This window comes from Oncorhynchus mykiss, chromosome 10 (genome assembly GCF_013265735.2).
Source record: "Oncorhynchus mykiss isolate Arlee chromosome 10, USDA_OmykA_1.1, whole genome shotgun sequence".
NCBI lineage: Eukaryota > Metazoa > Chordata > Actinopteri > Salmoniformes > Salmonidae > Oncorhynchus > Oncorhynchus mykiss.
This window is the reverse complement of record NC_048574.1, coordinates 23,295,849-23,318,142: the sequence shown is the minus strand read 5'-3', so window position 1 is coordinate 23,318,142 and position 22,294 is coordinate 23,295,849. Positions and strand designations below refer to the sequence as shown.

At 41.2% G+C, this 22,294-nt stretch overlaps 2 protein-coding genes across 2 annotated transcripts in view; one reads left to right on the top strand and one right to left on the bottom strand.

The window, feature by feature from the left end:
* The window catches only part of ncapd3 (non-SMC condensin II complex, subunit D3), a 33,057-nt gene extending 31,195 nt beyond the window's left edge, over positions 1 to 1,862 (bottom strand). Inside the window, exon 1 of the mRNA XM_036989926.1 lies at positions 1,710 to 1,862. Within this exon, the coding sequence (XP_036845821.1) occupies positions 1,710 to 1,761 (52 nt within the window). The 5' untranslated portion in view covers positions 1,762 to 1,862. The remainder of the gene's footprint in view (positions 1 to 1,709) is intronic.
* A 522-nt stretch (positions 1,863 to 2,384) lies between these two features.
* Positions 2,385 to 9,712, top strand: LOC110533524 (vacuolar protein sorting-associated protein 26B-like). Its single transcript, XM_021617817.2, has 6 exons — positions 2,385 to 2,897; positions 3,632 to 3,788; positions 4,487 to 4,651; positions 5,980 to 6,155; positions 6,429 to 6,571; positions 7,719 to 9,712. The coding sequence occupies exons 1-6, from the start codon at positions 2,675 to 2,677 to the stop codon at positions 7,857 to 7,859; spliced, it is 1,005 nt and encodes a 334-aa protein (XP_021473492.1). The 5' UTR covers positions 2,385 to 2,674; the 3' UTR covers positions 7,860 to 9,712.
* Positions 9,713 to 22,294: the final 12,582 nt, after the last annotated feature.

The following is a 22,294-nucleotide window of genomic DNA, read 5'->3' as shown; positions in this document are numbered from 1 at the left end:
ACAGAACAGTTCCGTACTTTAACGGGTGGCATCCCTAAGTCTAAATATCGCAGTTACATTGAACAACCTTCAATGTTATGTCATAATTATGTATAATCCTGGCAAATTAATTTTGGTCTTTGTTAGGAAGAAATTGTCTTCAGTTCAGTTCGCAACGAGCCAGGCAGCCCAAACTGCTGCATATACCCGGACTCTGCTTGCACAGAACGCAAGAGAAGTGACAACTTCCCTAGTTAAAAGAAATTAACGTTAGCAGGCAATATTAACTAAATACGCAGGTTTAAAAATATATACTTGTGTATTGATTTTAAAGGCATTGATGTTTATGGTCAGGTACACATTGGTGCAACAGTGTTTTTTTCACAAATGCGCTTGTTAAATCATTACCTGTTTGGTGAAGTAGGCTGTGATTAAATTATAAATTAACAGGCACCGCATCAATTATATGCAACGCAGGACAAGCTAGATAAACTAGTAATATCGTCAACCATGTGTAGTTAACTAGTGATTATGTGAAGACTGTGTTTTATAAGATACGTTTAATCATAACTAGCAACTTACCATGGCTCCTTCCTGCACTCACGTAACAGGTAGTCAGCCTGCCACGCTGTCTCCTCGTGGAGTGCCATGTAATCGGCCATAATTGGTGTCCAGAAATGCTGATTACCAATTGTTATGAAAACCTGAAATCGGCCATTCCAATTAAATCGGTCGACCTCTACTTGCTAGCTAATTTGTCATATTTAGCTAGCTTGCGGTTGCTAGCTAATTTGTCCTGTGATGTAAAATAACAACTCAATATTTATATGAAATGCACAAGGTCCTCTACGCCGCCAATTAATCCACACATAAAACAGTCAACCGAATTGTTTCTAGTCATCTCTTCCTTCCAGGCTTTTTCCTTCTCTTGACATTATATTACGATTGGCAACTTTCTAAATTAGGTGCATTACCTGACCTTGTTTGTCTTTCAGTCACCCACGTGGGTATAACCAATGAGGAGATGGCAAGGGAATACCTGCTTCTATAAACCAATGAGGAGATGGGAAAGGCAGGACTTGCAGCACGATCTGCGTCAGAAATAGCACTTCTATTTTAGCCCTTAGCAACTCCGACGCTCGCAATAATGAATAACATAGATTTCCACATTTATTTTGCAACGCACGCGAGCGGTGTAGTCAGCCTGTAACGTTACTTTATTCCAAACATCGATTCTTACGCCTACGTCATGATGATACTTTGTCAAGTCATTATTGTTGTAGGTAAATGTGAGAATTATTAGCTAAACCCTGACTATTTCTTTGTTAAGTACAGCGAAATTTGACATTTGTTCCTACGTTCTGGAATGTTCAGGTGAAGTTGGCAACTTAAATTTAACAAGTGACAATTGAAACTTCACGAACACAGTTACATTTTATAACAATACAATGTCACGTTAGCTAGCTAAGTCGATAAAAACCTGCCACAATAGTATTGGTAAAGTTTTAGATAAGTTCACATCACTGAAGTTGGTGACACAACATATTAGTAGCTAGCTGGCTAGCAAAAAACAGGCATAACACGCCACGTCAGGCGTTCACGCTAACTAGATAGTATCGGTTCTCTTGCAACTTGGCACTGCAAATTCGTTAAAATATCAATAATATAAGCAGGCCAATCATTATTTCCGTACTACTTAAATACACATATCCTTTCAAATTAGGACTTACCTCCGGAGACGTCTTTCAATTTCAGAAAATCTAGTGCATGTATTAACTCCATCTTTCTTTGAATAAACCCGCCAACTCCTCTACAGTCTCGCCCTTGACCTACGTCATCGTCGGTTATATTTACGCCAGAAATGTGGCGTCGAAATTGCGCAGAATCTGACGCCGACAGCTTTGGTTGACAAATATGTTTTTATAAACCGGGTGGTTGGGAGCCCTGAATGCTGATTGGCTGACAGCAGTGATACGGATATAACAAAACAATATTTTTTTCTTCTCTAATTATGTTGGTAACCAGTTCATAATAGCAATAAGGCACCTCTGGGGTTAGTGGTATATGGGCAATATACCACAGCTAAGGGCTGTATACATGCACTCCGCATTGTGTCGTACGTAAGAACATCCCTTTGCCGTTGTATATTGGCCATATACCACAGCCCCTAGGGCCTTATTGCTTATATATTGTTTCATTTTGCCACATCTAGAATATAATTATTTTTCTTGATGTAGGTGGTTACTTTCTTCTAGCTATAATGGATAAGAAATACATTCATTGAGCAAGGGGGTCAGGAAAATCACAAGAATTTAAATGAAAAATTCAATATTTCTCTGTGATCTGATATGGTGTCAGTGTGAAGTTGGCTATAGCTATCCAAAATGATTTGGCCATTTCTATCTGTAGAATATCTGCATTCAATGCACATTACACTGATCCCGAGCCTGCAGTTACACGCATGCGCATTTAACAAGGAAACGCTACAGTGGGCATTGCAATACTGCTGTAATTGGAAACATTCAACAATCGCTCCAATTAGTTTTGTATCATAGGACAGACAGCACAATCTAAATTCCGGAGGAAATCACTCGTAAGAAGCATTTGGAATACAGTAACGTAGGAGTTTTGTTGTACATGCAAAATCTACAAAGGCTTGTTGTAAAAGGCATAGGCTCCGAAACAAGGTCCAGTGATGAGTTTCTTTAGTTTTGGTCAAAGTGCCGAAATCGATATCGTTTTGAAAGACGCTGAGACAAGAAAGAAAGTTGAACATAAGACTGAGGATGGGAAAAAGGACAAATATTTTCTGTTATATGATGGTGAGACAGTATCTGGAAACGTCAACGTAACACTTAAGAATCCAGGGAAAAGACTCGAGCATCAAGGCATCAAAATGGAGTTTATTGGGCAGATTGGTAAGTCTGTGACACAGCAGGGTTGTCACTGCCAAAAAAACTTAATAAGCTACACAGTTATCCATGGGGCAAAACATGGATTTTCTTCAATTAAGAAGTCTCTATTCGTGATGTTGTCATCCTAATGAATTGTCAAGCTGATTAAATTAACTATCTGTGTTGATTGATTGATCAATGTTGCAACTGTAGCTCGATGACCCAAGTTATATGACATACATGTATGTGCTACGTGTGTTGCCCGTTGAGAGAGAAATATATGTTATCACCAGCTGGTCTTTAGTTTGCTTTGAGTATGTTACAATTGATATGCAACGTTTTAGTCGATGAGTGAACGTATTAAGCCATGCCATGCTCATTAGTCTATTCACTGCACGCTGCATGGGCACGGGTTAAAACGTTGTGCCCTGTGGTTGGCTGTGATATAAGTGATAAACAGAAGCACTATTGTGCCACAGAAACTCTCCTACAGTAGATTAGTTATCTGCCTGGTCAGAAGTTTAGAGATGTGTGAGAATCATGATACTAACTTCACCTGTCAGTTACACTTGAACATAAATGTGGCCTATAGCATAGGTCCTTTATTGTAATAAACGTTATTACGCAGTTGTAAGATGCAGTAACCAGTTGTCATTTGTAGCACCTTTTAAAGGGATAGAAATTAATCTGTAAACTCTTCTATATTATTTTTCACCATTGAAAACTGGTGACTCTAACAACTATTTCTCTCTTGTCAGAGCTGTACTACGACAGGGGGAACCACCATGAGTTTGTGTCTCTGGTTAAAGACTTGGCCAGACCGGGAGAGCTAACGCAGTCCCAGACCTTTGACTTTGAGTTTACACACGTGGAGAAACCATACGAGTCCTACACAGGCCAGAATGTCAAATTACGGTAAGCAAGTATCTGGCAACAATCCATGCATGAACCATTTGTACAACATTATAGGTCAAAATCAATTACCCTCACACACAATTTGAGTTCCATCACTAAATGCGATTTCACTGTTATTTCATTCGCCTAATAATAGTGCATTCTAGTTGTTGTCTTTGGTAATGGGGAATTGTCAATGGATTGCATGTGATTCTAGGCCATTTAGTTAAATGTAATAATTTTAAGCATTGTAAAGCTGATTGTCTGTGATAAAAATGCCTTTGTCCAAAAGAATGGACCTCTAGAGTGCCATTTAAAGAGTTCTGCAGTCAACTAAACAGAATTGTTGCCTTGGCAAAACAAGGAAATAGAAACAGAAATAATAGAATCTGAAAATAGAGATAGACTGGAGCCCAGTCTAGAGAATTGCCATTTCTGATGTCTCCAGTACAGTGTATATCTACAGTAGCTTAACTTCTGTACATATGTCAAATATGTTAACATGAGAGTATCATTTGTCTGTAGAGTGAAATGCAAATACAGTTATATCAAAGCACAGACTTCACCTGATTTCTACTGTGTCTCACCAACTATTTGTGGCTTTTATGGGTAGAATGTGACTCCTATTGGAGACTTTCTGAATTGTTCTTTGTGCATCATGCATTTATACCCATTAAGTAGATTAGTTGATTTTCTGCCTCTTCTCTTTTATATTTTAGCTACTTTCTGAGGGCAACGGTAAGCCGGAGACTGAACGACATCAGTAAAGAGATGGACATTGTCGTGCACACGCTCAGCACATACCCAGAACTCAACTCGTCGATCAAGATGGAAGTGGGAATCGAAGACTGTCTACACATTGAGTTTGAGTACAACAAGTCCAAGTATGACTGTTACCATGGTTTATCCAATTTGGAAAAAAAATCATGTTTTTGAATGATGAGATAGCAGAGCATTAGTGAAGTCAAACTTAAGTCTCCCTGGTTCAACTTCCCTAAACTCCTATGCTAATAGCATGTTTATATTTGTATTTATTAAGGATCCCCATTAACTGCTACCAAGGCAGCAGCTACTCTTCCTGGGGTCCAGCAAAATGAAGGCAGTTATACAATTTTACAAACATTACTATACATTCACAGATTTCACAGCACACTGTGCCCTCAGGCCCCTACTCCACCACTACCACATATCTATAATACAAAATCCCAGTGTATGTGTGTGTATAGTGCATATGTTAACATGTGTGTGTATGCATGTGTCTGTGCCTATGTTTGTGTTGCTTCACAGTCCCGGCTGTTCCATAAGGTGTATTTTTTAATCTGTTTTTTTATATCTAATTTTACTGCTTGCATCAGTTACTTGATGTGGAATAGAGTTCCATGTAGTCATGGTTCTATGTAGTACTGTGTGCCTCCCATAGTCTGTTCTGGACTTGGGGACTGTGAAGAGACCTCTTGTGGCATGTCTTGTGGGGTATGCATGGGTGTTCGAGCTGTGCGCAAGTAGTTCAAACAGACAGCTCGGTGCATTCAACATAAACATTTTTGGGGGCTCGCAAGTGGTCTAAGGCACTGCATCTCAGTGCAAGAAGCGTCACTACAGTCCCTGGTTCGAATCCAGGCTGTATCACATCCGGCGGTGATTGGGAGTCCCATAGGGTGGTGCACAATTGTCCCAGCGTCGTCCTGGTTTGGCCGGGTAGGCTGTCATTGTAAATAAGAATTTGTTCTTAACTGACTTGCTTAGTTAAATAAAGGTTAAATAAAATATATCTAAAAATATATATATTTATGTTAGCTCTCTGTGTACATCCAAGGGCCAGCCGTGCTTCCCTGTTCTGAGCCAATTAAAATTTTCCTGAGTCCCTTTTTGTGGCACAAAATTATGGCCTGTAGGATCTGCCTTGTTGATAGTGCTGTATCGTATGATTTTTGAGGAAAAAACATCTGAATGTAATAGGACATTTGAAGTAGCTTTTGTCGCAAATTAAACACTGATCAGTTTGAGGCGAGTGAAACATTGTCAATTACTTGTTATGACAACTTCTGTCATTACTGTTTATTAGCATTGGATGGAAGTGGATAGTTAATCAAAACCAAAGTGTGGATTTCGGTCTCTCCTTGTCCATAGACTGCTTTCAAGGTAAGGAAACCATAACCTAAATATGCCATTTAAACAGTCCCTTTAACTGTGAACTGTCCCTTTAATGCAGATACCACCTAAAAGATGTAATCGTGGGAAAGATTTACTTCCTCTTGGTACGGCTCAAGATCAGACACATGGAGATTGACATCATCAAGCGAGAAACGACAGGCACGGGCCCAAATGTGTACCATGAGAATGACACCATAGCCAAGTATGAGATTATGGACGGAGCACCAGTGAGAGGTAAGTGGCACCGACAACCAGTGGAGGCTGGTGGAAGGAGAAACCAGAGGAAGGGCTCATTCTAATGGCTGGAATGGAACTGTATGTTTGATAGTTTTCCGTTGACTTTATTCCCGCCATTACAATGAGCACATCCTGCGGATTCTCCTTTTACCAGCCTCCATGCTGGATTTACACAAACAATGGGCATGGGACTTGGATTGAAAACGTCTGACAAAAAACATATATTTTACAGTGAACTATCACTTTAATAGTATGGCTTTTGTCTTTCAGGCGAGTCCATCCCTATCCGACTATTTCTGGCTGGCTATGAGATGACTCCTACAATGAGGGACATCAACAAGAAGTACTCTGTGCGGTACTACCTCAACCTAGTACTCATAGATGAGGAGGAGAGGCGTTACTTCAAACAGCAGGTACATGCAGATACATAGTAGAGACAGTATAAACAGTAAACACACAATAGAGATAGAATGGCAGGCAGGTAGCTGCTGTTGTTCTATTTGATCTGATTGGTGACAAATTTGTGGTTCATGTCAAGGTCAGCACATTGTTCATTTCAACTCTGTGTATGGGTGCTGTGAAACAGTAGGCTGTAACAAAAAATGTATTTGTATTGGGATGTAAAGAAAGGACATCAAATAGAGGTCCTATCATACCTGTATCACACCATAGCAAATTGTAACATGAGGTGTACACCAAATCAAATGTATTTATATAGCCCTTCTTACATCAGCTGATATATCAAAGTGCTGTACAGAAACCCAGCCTAAATCCCCAAACAATAAGCAATGCAGGTGTAGAAGCACGGTGGCTAGGAAAAACTCCCTAGAAAGGAAACCTAGAGAGGAACCAGGCTATGAGGGGTGGCCAGTCCTCTTCTGGCTGTGCCGGGTGGAGATTATAACAACATGGCTAAGATGTTCAAATGTTCATAAATGACCAGCATGGTCAAATAATAGTAATCACAGTGAACAGGTCAGGATTCCATAGCCACAGGCAGAACAGTTGAAACTGGAGCAGCAGCACGGCCAGGTGGACTGGGGACAACTAGGAGTCATCATGCCAGGTAGTCCTGAGGCATGGTCCTAGGGCTCCGGTCCTCAGAGAGAGAGAGAGAGAAAGAAAGAAAGAGAGAATTAGAGAGAGCATCCTAAAATGCACACAGGACACCGGATAAGACAGGATAAATTCTCCAGATATAACAGACTGACCCTAGCCCCCCGACACACACTACTGCAGCATAAATACTGGAGGCTGAGACAGGACGGGTCAGGAGACACTATGGCCCCATCCGATGATACCCCCGGACAGGGCCAAACAGGCAGGATATAACCCCACCCACTTTGCCAAAGCACAGCCCCCACACCACTAGAGGGATATCTTCAACCACCAACTTACCATCCTGAGACAAGGTTGAGTATAGTAGGCTGTGTGTTGGTGAGTTCAGTAGTTAAACTGGGATGTGTTCATTATCACAACGGGAAATAAAAATGGACGTTCTTATTGGACAAGTCCAGGTAGTCTCTCCCCGTTTCATTCTGTTTTATTGCCTTGTTCTAGGAGATCACTCTGTGGAGGAAGGGGGACATGGTGAAAAAGAGCATGTCCCACCAAGCGGCCATCGCCTCACAACGCTTCGAGGGCTCATCCAGTGCAGAGAAAGCCCTTGCTCAGGCCCAGGCTAAGGAACAGGAACAGTAAAACTCCAGAATAGCCTACACTCCATCGCTTTGTACAGGTGTGTGTGTCTGTGTGCATGTACAGTGTGTGTGCGTGTGCGATGTAGTGTACATTTCTGTGAATCTATGAATGTGAAAAAGAATGTATGTGTTTTTTCACTGCATCTATGAATGTGTGTGTGTTTGTCAGAGCATCTTTGAATGAGAGCATGTGTGAGTTGATGTTCAATATGTGAACATCAGCCATCTTAGGCATATATTTCTACCCTCACCCATTTCAACATCGCCATCTCACCACAAACACTGATGGCACTTTCTACAACAACTGCAGTTGAAAAGGGATGACAAATTTAATGTTTAAAGAAATAAGGCATCCTCGTGGTATATTTAATTAACTTTTAGCCAGGTTTTTCTGCCGTATTGATTAGCATAATATGCTTTTTTATTTTCTTTGAAATAGTGATTTCTTAACTCGAAACAATGGTGAAAACAGCTGTTGTTGACATAGCTTCCTTTAGGCATCTCTTAATGAATACTTGTCTTTGGCAGTTGGACTCAATGGACATGCAAGACCTCTTAAGTCCTGTTTACACCTTGCATTAACATGTGGTCGTCATCCGATCAAGATTATCAAATCACTATCTGATCAAGGTCTGTTCCGTCGACACAAAAATGTGTGTCTCATCCGTCCACTGTATGTGGACACTGGACACATGTTAGCGGCAGGTATAAACGTGGCTTTAGAATCAGAGAATATGCTAAATGTTTTTTTATCGTGCGAAATGTCATGCAAATAGGGAACATTTTGGGAAAATTACGTTTCAATTGTCAGACATCAACTATCAGCATTGCATTCCATTCCATCATAAAAAAAAAACATTCCATTTCAAGCTTTGTGTCAACATCAGTAGATGTAAACAGCAATGTTTTATACTTTAACATAATCTTTTTTTATGTATTTGATTTTTTAGTAGCATTATACATGTTCTGGGTTCATCTATCTGTTAGAAATGTAAGCCAGGTGGCTTATGTCCATTAACATTGGCCAAGTTCGTTTTGCATGGCCCAAGTGTGGTGACACTGATAGTTTTTTGGAACTAATGGCTTTCACGGTTGTGGCTTGAGGGAGAATTAATGTAGCAGGTTAGGAGAATTAACATGGCAGATAAGAAGAATTAACGTAGCAGGTTAGGAGAATTAAAGTAGCAGGTTAGGAGAATTAAAGTAGCAGGTTAGGAGAATTAAAGTAGCATGTTAGGATAATTAGGTTAAGGTTAGGAAAAGGGTTAGGCTGAGATAAAATGTACTCCACCTTACCGTAGAAGCCATCAGTTCCGAGAAACCATCAGTATACCATGCCGGTTCTTCTCATTTTAGACCATTCCATTGCTCCTACTGAAGTCTCCACCCACTCAAAACTAACTTACCCACTGCCACTGTTGCTAATTTGTGTGAACGGTTTTGGTGTAAACCTTCCAACCTATGAACCAGAAATAAGAAATTTAAACCATTCATTTTTATTTGCACTAGATCCAAATTATGTGAAATCAGTCTGTTTTCTGTCAGTAATTGGTTTGAAAAGTACCTAGAAGACATTGCCAGCATTGGATAACTTTCTGCCTAAGGGTTAATTGCTTAATGGCTCTAGTTAAATTCTAGGAACAACCTCACCGCTTGTTTTTCCTGTCATCTCCAACCATTTTACACCAGGCACATGACTTCCGGTCTGAATGCACTGAAGTCCTCGTAAATTGTGCCTTCACTGTAGGGCTCAGTGTAATTTTGATTGGAAATAATTTGAAGAAACAGAGAATGTGTCAAAAGTAAATACATTTGTGTCAGAGCAAATAAATTTGCAAACATTTCTAAAAAACAGTTTTTGCTTTGTCATTATGCGGTATTGTGTATAGATTGATGAGGGGAAAAAACTTTATTAAATTTTAGAATAAGGCTTTAACGTAACAAAATCTGGAAAAGTGAAGGGATCTGAATACTTTCCGAAGGCACTTTATTATGGCCTTTAACTAGACTTTGGGCTAGATTAATTCAGATTGAACTAGCCGACTCCCACATAGCTGTTGTTTTGACAGTGTTGGGGGTGGAACTGGGTTAGAGCTGTCAAATCCACAAAAGGTTCCTGGCATTATACCTGTCGCGGATATTGTTATTGGCTCCATAGAGTCGCATTAGTATAAAGCCCATGCAGCCATGTTATGCTTTATTAATGCTAAACAAAGGTTCTTAAACATATTAGAGAATGATGGATTTAATTCAAAATGACTCAAAAGAAAGGTACATAAATCAAACATAAATATCAACATAAAGATATCATACAAACCTTTAAAACTAGAGTCTGCAAATAAAAATAAATACAAAAAATGTCCATCCTGCCACTTATTTGAACATACAGCTGAGGGATGGGAAAATATTACACCACATAGACAGCGCTCCAGATGCAAGGACTGACCAGTTTGAAGCTATACAGTCATGGCTAAAAGTTTTGAGAATGACACAAATATTAATTTCCAAAGTTTGCTGCTTCAGTGTCTTTAGATATTTTTGTCAGATGTTACTATGGAATACTGAAGTATAATTACAAGCATTTCATAAGTGTCAAAGGCTTTTATTGACAATTACATGAAGTTGATACAAAGAGTCAATATTTGCAGAGTTGACCTTTCTTTTTCAAGACCTCTGCAATCCGCTCTGGCATGCTATCAATTAACTTCTGGGCCACATCCTGACGGATGGCAGCCCTTTCTTGCATAATCAATGCTTGGAGTTTGTCAGAATTTGTGGGGTTTTGTTTGTCTACCCACCTCTTGAGGATTGACCACAAGTTCTCAATGGGATTAAGGTCTGGGGAGTTTCCTGGCCATGGACCTAAAATATCGATGTTTTGTTCCCCAAGAGCACCTTATGGCAAGGTGCTCCATCATGCTGGAAAAGGCATTGTTCATCGCCAAACTTTTCCTGGATGGTTGGGAGAAGTTGCTCTCGGAGGATGTGTATGTACCATTCTTTATTCATGGCTGTGTTCTTAGGCAAAATTGTGAGTGAGCCCACTCCCTTGGCTGAGAAGCAACCCCACATATGAATGATCTCAGGATGTTTTACTGTTGGCATGGCACAGGACTGATGGTAGCGCTCATCTTGTCTTCCCCGGACAAGCTTTTTTCCGGATGCCCCAAACAATCGGAAAGGGGATTCATCAGAGAAAATTACTTTACCCCAGTCCTCAGCAGTCCAATCCCTGTACCTTTTGCAGAATATCAGTCTGTCCCTGATGTTTTTCGTGTTTTCCTTTTCTTGACTCCAGGCCATCCTCCAAAAGTGTTTGCCTCACTGTGCGTGCAGATGCACTCACCTGCCTGCAGCCATTCCTGAGCAAACGCTGTACTGGTGTTGCCCTGATCCCACAGCTGAATCAACTTTAGGAGACGGTCCTGGCACTTGCTGGACTTTCTTGGGCGCCCTGAAGCCTTCTTCGCAACAATTGAACCGCTCTCCTTGAAGTTCTTGATGATCTGATAAATGGTTGATTTAGGTGCAATCTTACTGGCAGCAATATCCTTGCCTGTGAAGCCTTTTTTTGTGTTAAACAATGATTCCAAGCACCACCCTCCTTTTGAAGCTTCCAGTCTGTTATTCGAACTCAATCAGTATGACAGAGTGCTCTCAAGCCCTGTCCTCGTCAACACTCACACCTGTGTTAACGAGAGAATCACTGACATGTCAGCTGGTCCTTTTGTGGCAGGGCTGAAATGCAGTGGAAATGTTTTTTGGAGATTCAGTTCATTTGTATGGCAAAGAAGGACTTTGCAATTAATTTGCTCACTCTTCATAACATTCTGAAGTATATGCAAATTGTCATCATACAAACTGAGGCAGCAGACTTTGTGAAAATTTATATTTGTCATTCTCAAAACTTTTGGCCACGACTGTATATTGTTTGCAATGGTATTGTTTACAATCAATTGAGTAAAACAAGCTCCTGATTTGTATTTTTCAAAAATGTATGACTATATATCCTTCATTTATGAGAGACAAATGGATGTCCCAATCCTACACTGTAGCCTTAAGTGTATTTACAGAAATGTGTATTTTGATCTAACATAAATGTAATTCATCTTTCATAGCAAGCTATAAGGTACTATCCCAGTTGTGAAAGGGAAAGTTAGTATACAGACAAAGCTCAGGAGAAGAACCAGATGCAGACAGTTTCGAAGTAGCAAAAGTTTATTACAGAAACAGGGGGGCAGGCAAATGACAGGTCAAGGGCAGGCAGAGGTGAGTTGTCCAGAGCAGGTTCAGAACGGCGGGCAGGCAGAATGGTCAAAAAACAGGAAAGCTAGAAAACAGGATCTAGAGCAAGACAGAAGCACGGGAAAACCACTTGTATGCTTGACGAAACAAAATGAACTGGCAACAGAGAACACAGGTACAAGTACACTACAGACCCGGAGCACTCAACGTCCGTAGCCATGAAGTCCTTTTAAATGTTGGTAATGGCTCACATCAGCACCATTATCCCAGAAACCCTAGAACCACTCCAATTTGCATACCACCCAAACAGATCCACAGATGATGCAATCTTTATTGCACTCCACACTGCCCTTTCCCACCTGGACATTAGGAACACTTATGTGGGAATGCTATTCATTGACTACAGCTCAGCGTTCAACACCATAGTATCCTCAAAGCTCATCACTAAGCTAAGGATTCTGGGACTAAACACCTCCCTCTGCAACTGGATCCTGGATTTCCTGACGGGCCGCCCCCAGGTGGTGAGGGTAGGTAGCAACACATCTGCCACGCTGATCCTCAACACTGGAGCTCCCCAGGGGTGTGTGCTCAGCCCCCTAATGTACTCCCTGTTCACCCACGACTGCATGGCCATGCACGACTCCAACACCATCAATACATTTGAAGAAGACACAACAGTGGTAGGCCTGATCACCGACAACGACGAGACAGCCTATAGGGAGGTCATAGACCTGCCCGGTTGGTGCCAGAATAACAACCTATCCCTCAACGTAACCAAGACTAAGGAGATGATTGTTGAGTACAGGAAAAGTAGGACTGAGCACGCCCCCATTCTCATTGACAGGGCTGTAGTGGAGCAGGTTGAGAGCTTCAAGTTCCTTAGCGTCCACATCAACAACAAACTAGAATGGTCCAAATACACCAAGACAGTCATGAAGAGGGCACGACAAAGCCTATTCCCCCTCAGGAAACTAAAAAGATTTGGCATGGGTCCTGAGCTCCTCAAAAGGTTCTACAGCTGCACCATCGAGAGCATCCTGACTGGTTGCATCATTGCTCGGCCTCTGACCACAAGGCACTATAGAGGGTAGTGCATACGGCCCAGTACATCACTGTGGCTAAGCTGCCTGCCATCCAGGACCTCTACACCAGGCGGTGTTAGAGGAAGACCACAGCCACCCCAGTCATAGACTGTTCTCTATACTACCGCATGGCAAGCGGTAACATAGTGCCAAGTCTAGGACAAAAAGGCTTCAACATTTTTACCCCCAAGCTATAAGACTCCTGAACAGGTAATCAAATGGCTACCCTGACTATTTGCATTGTGTCCCCCCCAACCCTCTTTTTACGCTGCTGCTACTCTCTTTCAACCATATATGCATAGTCACTTTAACTATACATTCATGTACATACTACCTCAATTGGACCGAGCAACCAGTGCTCCCGCACATTGGCTAACCGGGCTATCTGCATTGTGTCCCACCAACCGCCAACCCCTCTTTTACGCTACTGCTACTCTCTTGTCATCATATATGCATAGTCACTTTAACCATATCTACATGTACATTCTGCCTAACTAACCAGTGTCTGGGCAATGTAGCCTCGCTACTTTTATAGCCTCTCTACTGTATATAGCCTGTCTTTTTACTGTTGTTTTATTTCTTTACTTACCTATTGTTCACCTAATACCTTTTTTGCACTATTGGTTAGAGCCTGTAAGTAAACGATTCACTGTACGCACGTGACAAATAAACTTTGATTTGATTTGGTTAATAATGGGGAAATGGGCAACACCTGGAGGGGGGTGGAGACAAGCACAAATACAGGTGAAACAGATCAGGGTGTGACACTGTAGACTAAATGCTCATACAGGATACAAGTACACACGGTTAACTTTTACCTTTTAATTGTTGTATTTTGTGTTTTTGAAAATGGTTTTTAATCGTATTTCTCTGATTAAAAGAGAGCCTGCAATTATATGTTTTTATTCAATGCCTGGCTTGAACCTCTCATGATGTGACACACAAACATGATCACTAGGGGGCAGGCTTGCATGTACTCCTGGTTAGACCTTCAATGTCTTTGAAGACCTTATTCCCATCTCTCTGTGAGGGTCTGGGGTAATATATTTTCAACCATTCAAACACTGAGGGTGCAAGTGGCTCCCTTTCATTTCCTTCATCTGTAATGGTGAAAGATGTTAAAATGAAATTCAAGTGAAATGAAATTCCTGAAATATTTCTACCTATCCTGTGACTCCAAAGGAGTGTAAAGTAAGAAAAGGAGACAAGGAAAGGAAGTCACTGTAGACTATTAAGATGCACCCTAAAGTGCATGCACATTGTTTCATTGTGAGCGTCTTTAGTCCTGGCAGAGGCTGGCTGCCAGATGAGATGAACAGTTTAGTAGATGCGGTCTAAGAGGTTGCTGATGGAAGAGCAGTCAGTCAGTGGCAGCTGTCTACAGAACCTCATCCATGCTAAGGTTATTGGTATTGATTGAGCAGAAGCTGCTGACCAATGTTTTTTTTTCAGATTAGGAATGAAACCATCAGGAAAATGTGTGCTGTGTTCTTCAGTGTTGATTTTTTTCCGGAAAATTCCACTTATGGGCCTGAAGAGCTAAAGCCTTTTCACACAGTATTAGGCTCCAGCCCAGAAACTTGAACTGCAGCCATATTAACAAATTGTTAACCGTGAAAACCAACAGTGGCGGTGTATGGTCTTCTCCGGATCCGATTGCACGTTGGGGTTCTCCTTATTCAATCAAAACTGGTATCCAGGTGTTGCTGATAATGTAGAAAAAAAGAATTTGCTCTACTAGAAAAGAGAACCGTTTAAAGGCCCAAAGCTATTCCTATTTGTTTGAACATGATTTCCTTTACATATGTGACCTTGCATTACCTATTGTAGTCACATTAAGGGTAATGTATCCTTGAGTTTTATGGTTTGTTTGATTTTACGTTATGCAGAAGCAGTGGCGATTTTAGCATGTAAATTCTTGGTGTGGCAAACAAAAGCCACTACACAACACAGCACTAAACAATACATGAATTGCACTATAATGGTGACAAACAGTGCCCACAAAAATAAAGCTGTCCCAACAACAGAGCTTTCTTTTCAGCACCAGGGAGTGAATCCTTACCACCGCTACACCTGGCTATCAGCAGAGCCTTGTCTGTTCACTTGAACAGAAGGTGGCACGGCGATCCTTCTTGTGGGAAAATTTTGTCATCAAAGTCTGCCATTCTTATGGTGCTTTCAAGACAACTGGGAACTCGTAAAAAAAAAAAACAAGGTTGAATCATGACGACAGTGATCTTCAGGTCGGAGCTCTAGAAAGAGGCCAGAGTTCCCGACTTGGAATTCCGAGTTGGATGATTGTTCAAACGTATTTTCCCAGTCGGAGCTAGTTTTTTTCAGAGTTCCCAGTTGTCTTGAACTCACTGAAGTCTGAGTTTTCCCAGTTCCGAGTTTCCAGTTGTTTTGAATGCGGCAGAAGTCATACTGGATTGACAGAATGGCAAATGTATTCAACCTTTTCTGGCCTATTGTGTTACATGTGAATGTTTATCCTTTTAAGCTTAGAAAAGAGACCCTTAAACCCAGACTTGGACCACACACCCTCTCCAGTGAATAGCAGGCTAGTGATTGCAGTTAGGCACTGATTCCTTTCAAACCACTCATTGTTGAATTTGCGATTTCCAACTGGTTGTGTATTGTTTATGTCCAATGGCCGGTGAGCACCGATATGTTTTATCTATAATTTCTCTTCATATGACAAGGTTTGAAAAGGATTTGCCAGTAGATTGTCCACTTGATTCATGATGATGACTGCTTGTCTAGCTTGTTAGCTAAGATTTCGAAAGTATGATGTTGACATGATCAGTCCAATCAAAGCTATGGTAGATATAACGTGATTTGACGTAATTTTATCTGTGGCCAATGCCATAGATTTACTTCTAATGTAAATCTATGGCAGCACCCCCAGGGGGCTTGCATTTTTGGTGACGCGGTGTCCCCATGAGTGACAGAACACTGATCACGCCAATCACGGCGCAACTAGAGAACATTTCCAACCTCTACGCTCTGTATTTTCCACTGGCTGCCCCACCACAACTGAAAGCACTGAGCTAGGCTGAAACATCTGCCTTACTCAAGAAAGCAAAAAAGAGACCATGTTTGTATGCAGCTTTTTTTTAAACATTATTTGCAAGCTGATATGTGACATGTATTAATGCCAAAATAACATGCAAAACAGGCAACAACAATTTAAAAAAAAAACATTTAAGCTAAACAGGTGGGGCTCAAAACCTGCCCTGAATGACGGGTCGCCACTGTGCAGCTGTCACATTTGAGAGGAACTGTGAGGTGGGTGGGGGGTTGAGGGATTGGCTTGTCCTCTCACAATTCTAACCACCTCTAGTGCAACCCAGCTAACACATTTGGTTCTTTGGAAGTTGTGGGAATGTACATGTTTGGTTTCCCATTGATTCTGGGAACGAAGCCATAAGTATCCTGACCGGTAAACAGAGCTTTTTAAACGTTCTGGGAACGGAAGTGAAAATGTCTGTTCTGTGAACGTACATTTTTTTAGGCTGCAGGGAAGTTCTGAGAACTTTCTGAAAGTTTGCCTGGAAGGTGTTATAATTGTTCTGAGAACAGAAATTATATGTTAAGTTTTTTTAATAACTTCCTTAACATTCACTGAATGTTTCAATAAGACTTTTAATAACACTGATAGCTTAGTTTGGGTTACAGTGCATTCGGAAAGTATTCAGACCCCTTGACTTTTTCCACATTTTGTTACATTACAGCCTTATTCTAAAATCTATTAAATATGTTTTCCCTCATCAATCTACACACAATACTCATAATTACAAAGCAAAAACTTTTTTTTTTAGAAATGTTTGCACATTTATAAAAAAAACCTACAAAAATATCACATTTCCTTAAGTATTCAGACCCTTTACGCACCTTTGGAAGTGATTACAACCTTGAGTCTTGGGTATGACGCTACAAGCTTGGCACACCTGTATTTGTGGAGTTTCTCTCATTCTTCTCTGCAGATCCTCTCAAGCTCTGTCAGTTTGGATGGGGAGTGTTGCTGCAAAGCTATTTTCAGGTCTCTCCAGAGATGTTCGATCAGGTTCAAGTTCTGACTGGGCCACTCAAGGACATTCAGAGACTTGTTCCGAAGCCACTCCTGCGTTGTCTTGGCTGTGCTTAGGGTTGTTGTCCTGTTAGAAGGTGAACCTTCGCCCCAGTCTGAGGTCATGAGCGCACTGGAGCAGGTTTTCATCAAGGGTCTCTCTGTACTTTGCGCCGTTCATCTTTCCCTCTATCCGGACTAGTCTCCCAGTCCCTGCCACTGAAAAACATCCCCATAGCATGATGCTGCTACCACCATGCTTCACCGTAGGGATGGTGTCATGTTTCCGCCAGACATGACGCTTGGTATTCATGCCAAAGAGTTCAATCTTGGTTTCATAAGACCAGATAATCTTGTTTCTCATGGTCTGAGATTCTTTAGGTGCCTTTTGGCAAACTCCAAGTGGGCTGTCATGCCTTTTACTGATGAGTGGCTTCCGTCTGGCCACGCTACCATAAAGGCGTAATTGGTGGAGTGCTGCAGAGATGGTTGTCCTTCTGGGAGATTCTCCCATCTTCACAGAGGAACTCTGCAGCCATGTCAGAGTGACCATCAGGTTCCTGGTAACCTCCCTGATCAAGGCCCTTCTCCCCCAATTGCTCAGTTTGGCCGGGCGGCCAGTTATTTGGGACCTTCAATGCTGCAGAATTGTTTTGGTACCCTTCCCCAGATCTGTGCCTTGACACAATCCTGTCTCGGCGCTCTACGGACAATTCCTTCGACCTCATGGCTTGGTTTTTGCTCTGACATGCACTGTCAACTGTGGGACATTATATAGACAGGTGTGTGCCTTCCAATAAATTGAATTTACCACAGGTGGACTCCAATCAAGTTGTAGAAACATCTCAAGGATGAACAATGGAAACAGGATGCACCTGAGCTCAATTTCGAGTCTCATAGCAAAGGGTCTGAATAGTTATATAAATAAGGTAATTCTGTTTTGTATTTGTAATACATTTGTAAAACATTCTAAAAACCTGTTTTCGCTTTGTCATTATGGGGTGTTGTGTGTAGATTGATGAGGAAATATGTTCGGGGTTGTGTTAGAAATATTTTTGCTAATTTCACTATCACAATTATTGCCACACCTGCTGGCGCTGTGCTCCATGGCGAAATATGTGGTTGCTTCATGCTGTGTATTTATGGTCTATTATGTATTGCCTTGGAATCAACTCCAATTCCAATGTTAGTCAGTTATAGTTTGTTAAATGGCTTACAGAAATTAAATAACAAAATGTAGAGCTATCTTCACAAAATACGTAAACTTGAACCCATTTGCAGTCCACATTGTTCTAAGTAATTGCATGGCTAGTATTCACACTGATATAGGCGATAGGCCTACTGTAAATTGCATTATGGCTGTGCATGGACACGCCAAACATTGTCAATAAGCAAGATTAAGTTCAATATTGATAAGGCCTAAAAAGAGAATGAATCATTCTAATCAAATTCTAAACAAAATAGGATATGTCACACTTACAGTCACCATTATTTCTTCCCGTGGGCATATAATATTAAAACAATGCAGAATATGGAGTTTTACGCACATCCACACTTTTCACAGTAGCAAGACAAAGATCCAATATAAAGAGAAAGGGAGAATGTCCACTCACCGTTATACTGCTCCTAAATCCTAAATAGGCCTATGTTTTATTACCATAATCAGAACAATTTTACAGATCAGATCGTATTCACGCATTTCCAGAAGTTGCATTGCAAGCGGACGATGTCTCCATAAAACCAGGAAGGTGAAACATTCTAATAAGTTTGGTTGTAATAAAATTTAATGAAAAACAAGCAGTTTCAAATAAAAAAAATACATGTAAAATGCAATGATATCTTACAATCGCCAGGATAAAAAGACACACTTTGCTTTTGAACAAGCCTTCGTTATATAAGTACCTAGGTGTCTGGCTAGACTGTAAACTCTCCTTCCAGACTCATATCAAACATCTCCAATCTAAAATCAAATCTAGAATCGGCTTCCTATTTCGCAACAAAGCCTCCTTCACTCACGCTGCCAAACATACCCTAGTAAAACTGACTATCCTACTGATCCTCGACTTCGGTGATGTCATCTACAAAATAGCTTCCAATACTTTACTCAGCAAACTGGATGCAGTTTATCACAGTGCCATCCGTTTTGTTACTAAAGCACCTTATACCACCCACCACTGCGACCTGTATGCTCTAGTCGACTGGTCCTCGCTACATATTCGTCCCCAGACCCACTGGCTCCAGGTCATCTACAAGTCCATGCTAGGTAAAGCTCCGCCTTATCTCAGTTCACTGGTCACGATGGCAACACAAACCCGTAGCACGCACTCCAGCAGATCTCACTGATCATCCCTAAAGCCAACACCTCATTTGGCCGCCTTTCCTTCCAGTTCTCTGCTGCCTGTGACTGAAACGAATTGCAAAAATCGCTGAAGTTGGAGACTTTTATCTCCCTCACCAACTTCAAACATCTGCTATCTGAGCAGCTAACCGATCGCTGCAGCTGTACATAGTCTATCGGTAAATAGCCCACCCAATTTACCTACCTCATCCCCATACTGTTTATATTTATTTACTTTTCTGCTCTTTTGCACACCAGTATCTTTACCTGCACATGACCATCTGATCATTTATCACTCCAGTGTTAATCTGCTAAATTGTAATTATTTGCCTACCTCCTCATGCCTTTTGCACACAATGTATATAGACTATTTTTTTTCTTCTTTTTTCTACAGCTTTATTGACTTGTTTATTGTTTACTCCATGTGTAACTCTGTGTTGTCTGTTCACACTGCTATGCTTTATCTTGGCCAGGTTGCAGTTGTAAATGAGAACTTGTTCTCAACTAGCCTACCTGGTTAAATAAAGGTGAAATAAAAAATAATAGGCCTAAGGGAGGGCTTGGGTTTTGGATAATATATGAAACAGAAAATAAGCCATTTTTACAGGTTACAGATAACTTTTAAATACGAGGTTCACCGGTATTCACAGAGGTACGCATCTCTCGTTTCATGATGAGCATGGAGGGAGTTTTACGCAAATCCAAAACAGGACCTGCATGGCTAAAATAAATAATGTGGACCTGCCTACAAATGTAATATTTGAATAAAGCTTTGCAAAACCCTTCATCGTCCTGACTACTTTTGCGGTAGCATTGGGCAGACAAAAAAAAGCCATAATTGAGAGGAGGGGAGGCTATGCTTGGTCTTTAATCAAATAAAATGGGAAAAAACACACGTTTTTTATGTTTCTAAATATGAAGTATTCAGGCCCCAAAAGCACATTGGGCTACTCTTGTTTCATGTGCATATGGACAGTGTGCGTCACGGTTGGATAGGGGCGTTTCCGTAACCAACTGCATTACCACTAAAACCATCTTACTGTAAATCCCCATCAGCACTGCCTGAAATTAGCTGATATAAGACAGGTAAAAACACCAGTGCGGCAGTTTTTGTATAATGAAATTGCAAACTAACCTGTGTTTCACACTAGCGCCAGCTTAACACCAGTCGAAAATAGAGCCCTCTAGAAAGACAGTTGAAGTCGGAAGTTTACATACACTTAGGTTGGAGATATTAAAACTTGTTTTTCAACCAATCCACAAATTTCTTGTTAACAAACTATAGTTTTGGCAAGTCAGTTAGGACATCTACGTTGTGCATGACACAAGTCATTTTTCCAACAATTGTTTACAGACAGATATTTTCAATTATAATTCACTGTATCACAAATCCAGTGGGTCAGAAGTTTACAAACACTAAGTTGACTGTGCCTTTAAACAGCTTGGAAAATTTCAGAAAATTGGGTCATGGCTTTAGAAGCTACTGCTACTACTAATTGACATCATTTGAGTCAATTGCAGGTGTACCTGTGGATGTATTTCAAGGTCTACCTTCAAACTCAGTGCCTCTTTGCTTGACATCATGGTAAAATCTAAATAAATCAGCCAAGACCTCAGACAAATAATTGTAGACCTCTACAAGTCTGGTTCAACACCCACACCGGGGTGGGTGTTGTTATGGTGACCAGTGAGCTGAGATAAGACAGAGCTTTACCTAGCAAAGACTTATAGATGACCTGGAGCCAGTGGGTCTGGTGACAAATATGTAACGAGGGCCAGCCGACGAGAGCATACAGGTCGCAGTGGTGGGTGGTATATGGGGCTTTGGTGACAAAATGGAAGGCACTGTGATAGACTGCATCCAGTTTGCTGAGTAGAGTGTTGGAGGCTATATTGTAAATGACATCGCCAAAGTCGAGGATCGGTAGGATAGTCAGTTTTACGAGGGTATGTTTGGCAGCGTGAGTCAAGGAGGCTTTGTTGCGAAATAGGAAGCCGATTCGAGATTTAATTTTGGATTGGAGATGCTTAATATCAGTCTGGAAAGAGAGTTTACAGTCTAGCCAGAAACCTAGATATTTGCAGTTGTCCACATATTCTAAGAACCGTCCAGAGTAGTGATGCTAGTCGGGCGGGCAGGTGCGGGCAGCGATCGGTTGAAGAGCATGCATTTAGTTTTACTAGCGTTTAAGAGCAGTTGGAGGCCACGGAAGGAGTGTTGTATGGCATTGAAGCTCGTTTGGAGGTTTGTTAACAGTGTCCAAAGGGCCAGAAGTATATAGAATGGTGTCATCTTTACCTACGTCCGACAAAGGCCGGTTGAGGGCACATCGGACGGAATTACATCGGCAGACCAGTCGTGATGGTTCGTCGGGGCTCCGTGTCAACAAAGTGTCCAGGCCTATTGGCAAAAGAGATATTATAGCTGGAGTAATTTAGTTTGCCAGCCGGGAGATGCGCCTGGCTCGAGGCTAACTGGTGCTAGCTTCGGGACAAGGGTGTTAGCCACTATAGCCACTCGGTAGCAGCTAGCTAGCTGCGATGATCCAATGCAAAGGTCCAGAGCTTACGGCAGGAATCCGGTGATATCTGCTAACCGTGTGTATGTGACCAATAAAATGTTATTTGATTACAAAGGTTTGACTCAGGGGTGTAAATTAGATATTTCTGAATTTCATTTTCAATAAATGTATTAAAAACAT

What these genes read in the sequence shown, in the direction of transcription:
- LOC110533524 (XM_021617817.2), top strand. Translation starts at nt 2,675, where the DNA reads ATGAGTTTCTTTAGTTTTGGTCAAAGTGCCGAAATCGATATCGTTTTG. An exon ending in TTTGAGTACAACAAGTCCAA is followed by an intron (nt 4,652 to 5,979) that starts GTATGACTGTTA and finishes CCTTTAATGCAG; the next exon opens with ATACCACCTAAAAGATGTAA. An exon ending in GGACGGAGCACCAGTGAGAG is followed by an intron (nt 6,156 to 6,428) that starts GTAAGTGGCACC and finishes TTTGTCTTTCAG; the next exon opens with GCGAGTCCATCCCTATCCGA.